Source organism: Eublepharis macularius, chromosome 15 (assembly GCF_028583425.1).
Source record: "Eublepharis macularius isolate TG4126 chromosome 15, MPM_Emac_v1.0, whole genome shotgun sequence".
In the NCBI taxonomy this organism is placed as follows: Eukaryota; Metazoa; Chordata; class Lepidosauria; order Squamata; family Eublepharidae; genus Eublepharis; species Eublepharis macularius.
In genome coordinates, this window is record NC_072804.1 from 38461036 (window position 1) to 38467402 (window position 6367).

General features: G+C 46.5%; 1 protein-coding gene across 2 annotated transcripts; it reads right to left on the reverse strand.

Annotated features, from left to right (window-relative positions):
- Positions 1 to 3540: 3540 nt before the first annotated feature.
- Positions 3541 to 6213, reverse strand: LSM10 (LSM10, U7 small nuclear RNA associated). 2 transcript variants are annotated; one of them, XM_054999481.1, is made up of 2 exons: positions 5489 to 6213; positions 3541 to 4231 (listed from the first exon to the last, which is right to left on the reverse strand). In XM_054999481.1, exon 2 carries the CDS (start codon positions 4209 to 4211, stop codon positions 3840 to 3842), a length of 372 nt encoding a protein of 123 aa, XP_054855456.1. In that variant the 5' UTR covers positions 4212 to 4231; positions 5489 to 6213; the 3' UTR covers positions 3541 to 3839. The 2 variants fall into 2 exon arrangements, with proteins under 2 accessions (XP_054855456.1, XP_054855457.1); XM_054999482.1 differs by lacking the exon at positions 5489 to 6213 and adding an exon at positions 5203 to 5397.
- Between the last annotated feature and the right edge of the window lie 154 nt (positions 6214 to 6367).

Below are 6367 nucleotides of genomic sequence, written 5' to 3' on the forward strand. Positions count from 1 at the left end.
CTTCGTCCAGTCACATGCTCTCAGTGTAATCTACCTCACAAGGTTGAGGAGAGAACGATGTATGCATGCCACTTTGCGTTCCCACTGGGGAGAAAGGCAGGGTGTAAATAAAGCAAATAAATACAAAGCTCCTTCGAGGGCGTGAACTGGCTCCCATGACCTCTGTTCAACATAACCTGGCCAGCCTGGATCTCTCCACCATGTTTTTCAGTGGCTGGCAGAAACTGCTGACCTAAAAGTAGCAGTTATCCTGCAGAGGAATTTCAAAGGTAGATTGGAAAGAGAAACTGCTGAATTGCAACTGATAATGAAGCTCAAGACAATGCATCCACCTGGACTGAATCGAGACAAAGTGCTGATTTCTCTACAGCCGCTACCCGTCTGCATACCCCATCCTATTCAATCAGGCCTGCTATTGTCATTCACCAGCTATTATCACTGGGCTTCTGTAATCACTCCACGCTCCAAGATATAAGGACAGATGGACTCACATTCTAGCTGTATCTGAAAAAGTGAGCTGTGGCTCACGAAAGCTCATACCCTACCACAAATTTTGTTAGTCTTACAGGTGCTACTGGACTCTTGTTCTTTTCTACTGGCAAAGATGGACAGTTTGATCTTCAGTGGGTTCCCTTAACAGGAAATGTGCAAAAACAGAATGTTCTCAAAGTTCCTCTGACCATCTTGAGTGCTCCATTTAAAAGAGAATGTTGGGCAGGAGGCCTTATACTGATTCCAAGTAGTTGCCACTACCTTCAGCCTCTGGAGCAGCCCTGCAGCCACCTCCACCTATTCAAACTCATGGGTTGGGGGGAGGTGTTTTTGACTGCAGATCTAGAGAAGAAGTAATCCAATGGCCCACTTTGCTGGGCAAGAATCAGAACCAAGTACTAAACCAAGTATGGTAGAGGCCAGTCTTTTATTGTTTAGTAGCCTCCCTACTGGTCTCCCGTGTGTGTGTGTGTGGGGGGAACATAACCATCTTCCTCCCTATAAGTGCAGTCACCAGTTTATTATAAACCGTGCCTCCACCCTACCCCTTTGTTCTGCTTTGTTTATATCATGATTGGGGAAATTGGAGGGGGGCCACCATCTGTTTTTGTATGTATTTGGGGTGTTTTTTGGTTTTAAATGTAATTTATGTTTTAATGCTCATTGAGCATTTTATTGTAACCCGCCCTGAGCCCGTTCTTGGGGAGGGCAGGCTAGAAATAGAATAAATAAAAAATAAATAAATAATAATTCCCCCCTCATGTGTAGTGCAACCTGATCATGAATCTACAAAATACACATTGCCCTGATCATGAGACAAGAAATCACTTCAGTACCTTGGCTGATAAGCGAATGTGGGGTTGAGAGGCGGAGGATGAATGCATGCACAAGAGCACACAATACTTCATGCTGCAAAGCCAAGAGATGTGCACAAATCCTTGAAGAAAGAAGAGGAGCTACAATACTCCTGTGTGTTTAAAAGAGAATGAGACAAGAGGGCAAAGGAGGCCTTGTAGGCAGGCAAAACCCATCCAAAGTGGGACACGGCAATTGATATGGCCTGTCTACTGCTGCTGTGCTCCTGCCTACTCATGGCCTTTGGATCAGTTACAAGGTGAATCACTTTGCAAACTTATTATACCTGCTCCACCAAGGAAAACTATCAAGTTTCAGTGCAGCAAAGAAGAGTCACGTGTATGCCCTGGGGTGGAGGATGAGGCCCTAACCAGCTTTCTTGGGCTAAGGACCTGACCGGCTGGCTCTTTAGTTGTTAACTCTGATTCTAGGCTTTTACATCTACTTAATATGCGTAAGAACAACAATAGCTATATGTGACAACTAGCAAAAGGGGAGGCTGCATATGAGCCTGTTGCTTTTCTAGACTGGCAGTCAAGCCCTTCATGGAGTTAAGAACTCATAAATTTCCCACTTTCATACTTGCAAACCTACCCCTAGTACCCAGACTACATCATTTTTCATTATCAACTGTCCTTACTCTTACCTCCTTTTCTTTCCTCCCAAGGAAGTTGGCCCAACTATCACAAGTTAAATCTTCAAGGGTGTTCACCCTTTCCACTCTGAACTGCAGAAAGGAGCATATAGCAAATCTAGTTCAGCCCCTGACACAAAGGTAGGATCAACTCCCCACAAGTCAACCCTAAAGCAGAGTGTGCTGCAATCAGAGAGAAGCTGGACCACATGAAGACACCAATGAAGCAAACTAGCAGTGAGTCAAGCAAACAAGCCTAGCCTGTCACAGCAGATGGCTGAAAACTAGCTCAGTTCTTTTAAAGGATTCTAAAGGACATAATTGCCATCTATTGCTGTGTTTATTGTACATATCACCTCCCGTTTTCAGTGCAACATCTACATTTGAAAACTTTTAAAAAGAAATAGGTATTTCCCTTTCTTCATTAAGGCATATCTGGCCTTAACTGATTTTTATATTTTGTAATTCACCTTGAGTCTCAAAGAGAAAGGAGGACTACAAATGAGGCAAATAAAAAGAAAACATTTGAACGGGGCAAAAATTCTACTCAGTTCTGGGTATGATTCCAGTTTTTGCCAGAAATATAAAACGCATCCATAGCATAAATCATTCTTGCTGGGCAATGCAACCTCTTTGGGAAACTGGACAGAGCCATCATACACTAGGCTGTGATGCTCTTAGGCTAACTGAGTTAGCCACGTCAGTCTGTAGTCGCAAAATAGTAGAGTCCAGTAGCACCTTTAAGACTAACCAACTTTATTGTAGCATAAGCTTTTGAGAACCACAGTTCGGATGCATGGATGAAGAGAGCTGTGATTCTCGAAAGCTTATGCTGCAATAAAGTTGGTTAGTCTTAAAGGTGCTACTGGAGTCTTTACTCTTAGGCTACCTGTGAGAGGTAAGCATGCAACAAGTTTACAAAAGTAGCAAAGACTGCAGCTGCCCAGAACATTGCAGCTGCCCAATTTCCATTGACTTCACTGGGGAAGGAACAAAGACATCCAAATCCCACTTGAGCACAGAGGCTACTTGGTGGATTGCAACTTGAAGTCTTCTCCGCTTCTCAAAACTCATTTATACAGATATGTTGTTGACTGTTGTTTTTTCCAATGAGACTCTTGTTATTTTCAATGGTTGCCTTGAATGCCCTGGGCCAAGAGATCTAATCACATCACAAAAGTATATAAATTAAGTAATTCTTTGTTTCTTGTGAATGATGTATGGGTGGGGTGTTCCCTTTCTTTTGTTATATGCTTAAAATTATTTAAGTATGGAGAGATTTATATTTAACTCGATATATAAATAAATTCTTGTAGTTATCCCTGATGAAAAGGATGCTCAAAATACTTTTGGATATAAAACATTTGTTTGGGGGGTTTGTTTAAGATTTTCTGGTTAATCAGTGATCAGATGCAAGCAGACAGTTCTGATAGGTTAGCCTGCAAAATTCCAGTTAAAGCTTCACAATCAAGAACATAAACCGAAACTAACATACTGCTGTTGGTGAAGCAGGATAGAAACAGTATGCAAAAAGGCGCCAGAAACCACACACACATAGATGAATGTTAATACAAAAATTTATTTGTAAAAATATAAACAGACAAAAGCAGAATTTATCAAAACAGGACTAGAGCTATAGAAGGGTCACCCATTAGAAACTTAAGGATATTTTAATGTACACATTACTACAAAGAGGCTCAATACCTTTCGCCTTTAAAAAAGAAATGTTTAGCAAAATCCCTGAAGTACCAAAGGAAGTAGAGCCAGCCAAAGACAGATGAAGAGTTGCCCAAGTATAACATGAAATTCTCAGTTTCAATGGAAAACTACCAGAATTAAGGCACACTGGCAGTCCCATTCATTTGTCCTTTGTCCTAAGAAACTCCTTCCTGCCCTTATCTCTGCCACCAAAGGTACGAACTCTGTGGATGAGCTGCAGCTGTTTCTCAATTGTAGTCCTGATGTCCACATCATCAGGGAGGTGGACATAGCGAATGTTCCTTCCGGTTACAAAGAGACTGTCCATCCAAGAAGAGCAGCCATGCTGGTCAGTGAACGTTGCTTCAGCTAAGCGGATGTTCATGAAGGCATCAACGTTGATGATGCGGCCCACGGCCACACTCTCATTCCGCAGCTCTACGGTGGTGACTTGTCCATGGAGGCCCTGCAGCAGGATCACCAGGCTGTTCTCAGAGATGGTGCGCTCCTTAACAGAGTGGCTGATCTCCATGGCGATGCACCATCTAATGGCTAGAGCAGAAACACTCACTGGTCAAGTTCAGTGCATGATATGCGTCCAGGAACATTACCGTTGCATTTTCCAACCACGGATTTTGGAGAGGGGAAGAGAGACGAGCCACTGGAAAAGAAAGCCCAGTGCACGTTCTGCCCACTGTGGCCTGCAGGTCAGCTTGAGAATGGGCTGGCAACACTAAGGAATGCCTTGACAAAGCCAGGGGTCCCAGCTCAATTTGCACCACTCAAGACTCTGAAGGGCTACTTGATCCTCCCACCACGGCTGCCAACTTCCACGTAGGGCCTCGAGATTCCCCAGAATTACAACTAATCTCCAGACTACAGAAATTAGTTCTTCTTTAGAGAGTGGGCTCTATGGCATCACATCCTTCCTGAGCTCCAGCTTGCCCAAACTCCACTACCCCTAGGCTTCACCCCAAATCTTCAGAAATTTCCCAACCCAGAGTCAGCAAACCTACTCCCCTAAGAGCAACTAGCAGTCCGTTCGCCAACAGACGGCATTTACGCAGCCTGCAGTACTGGGCCTGTCGCAGTGCCGCCTGGAGCTCGAACCAGGCCCGAGCTGTGGCATCTGGGCCAGGTAAGCCAAAGCGCAGCCAGGCCCTGCGGGCTCAGGCCAAGGCTCGTTCCTGGCCACCTGAACAGAAAGGCGGCAGCAGTCAGAAAAATAGGTTAAACTGCCTTGGAAGCTGACGGCTCTGTGGAGCGGTGGTACTACCGCCCACTTAGGGTTGCCAGCCTCCAGGTAGTGGCTAGAGATCTCCCGGAATTACAACTGGTCTCCAGGCCACAGAGATCAGTTCACCTGGAGAAAATGGCTACTTTGGGGGGGTGGGGGGTGGACTCTATGGAATTAAGCCATGCCAAGGTCCTTTCCCTCCCCAAACCCCCCTTTCTCCAGGTTTCAATCTCCAGGAATTTCCCAACTTGGAGCTGGCAACCCTATGCCCCCCCTCCCCCGCGACCTGCTCATGTTCTCCACTGAGGGACCGCCCTCGGCAGAAGCCTGAGCCTCCTGGCGCCAACTTCCTTGTCCTGTAACCTCAGCTTAGAAAGCCTCGGTATCTGTGTAGTCAGAAATATGCGCTGTCCCTTTAACAATTGGTGCTCATGGGAATCGTAGTTCCCGTGTTAGTTTTAGTGCCCTCTTCTCCTCTTTGTTCTGTAACTTACTCCCTCAAGCAAGAATGAAAAAGCCATCATAAATTCAACGCTTGTCTACGAATAAATCTAGAGCAATAAAGAATGTACCTGGCTTCTGGTTGAACCGGGTCTTGTTTACTGGCTCCAACTGTAAGGAAAGATTCCTTTAAAATCTGGGCTTAAAGCTACCTGGGAGCCAGCCCCTCCTTTCAGCTGCTCCCAGAATATTCCTGCTTGAGTCGCCCCGCCCCCCAGGCCGAGGTCAAAGCCCCTTGACCTTGCGCCCTGGGTGTTAGCAGGCGGGGCTTAGTGATAAATCCAGATCGTGATTGGGTGTCATCTGGCCTGGCGGTTCTTCTTCCGCCAGGACCTCAAGCCCTAGGAAGCCAGCGCCCAGTCGTTGCTGCAGCCTGCGGAGGCGCTTCTGGTCGTGCGGCGCTTTTTGGCGTTCGGGAGCTTCCCGCGGCCTCCTTTGCCCGTGAGACCCTCCCAGACGTCTGCAAAAAGTCAGCTACAGATGGGCGTCAAGTAATCTCTCTGCCAAGCGTGGCAGTGCTTGGGAGGCGCTACTGCAACGACGCTTTCACCTCCCTTTCCGCCAAGTGCAGAGAGAACTTAAATACCCCTCGTTTCTCGGTAAGCCGGTTGCATGAAGGCTGCCAACCGGAAAAACCTAATTGGGGGTGAAGCCAGTTCCCTTCTATCTTGCCTGGCAGCTCCAACTCGCTACTGCAGCCTGCAGAGGAGCTTCCACAGTTGCGTTCCCAGCCTCCAGGTGATAGCTGGAGATCTCCAGGAATTACAGGTGGCAGAGATCAGTTATCTCGGGAAAAAATGGCTGCTTTGGAGGGTGGGCTTTATGGCATTATACTCCGCTGAGATCCCTCCCCCCAAGGCTCCATCCCCCAAATCTCCAGGAATTTCCCAACCTGGAGCTGGCAACCCTAGGCCGGCTCCCAGTTAGCTATTGAAGTCTTGTGTAGAAAT

Coding starts and splice junctions, on each gene's coding strand:
- LSM10 (XM_054999481.1), bottom strand. CDS start 4,211: ATGGAGATCAGCCACTCTGTTAAGGAGCGCACCATCTCTGAGAACAGC.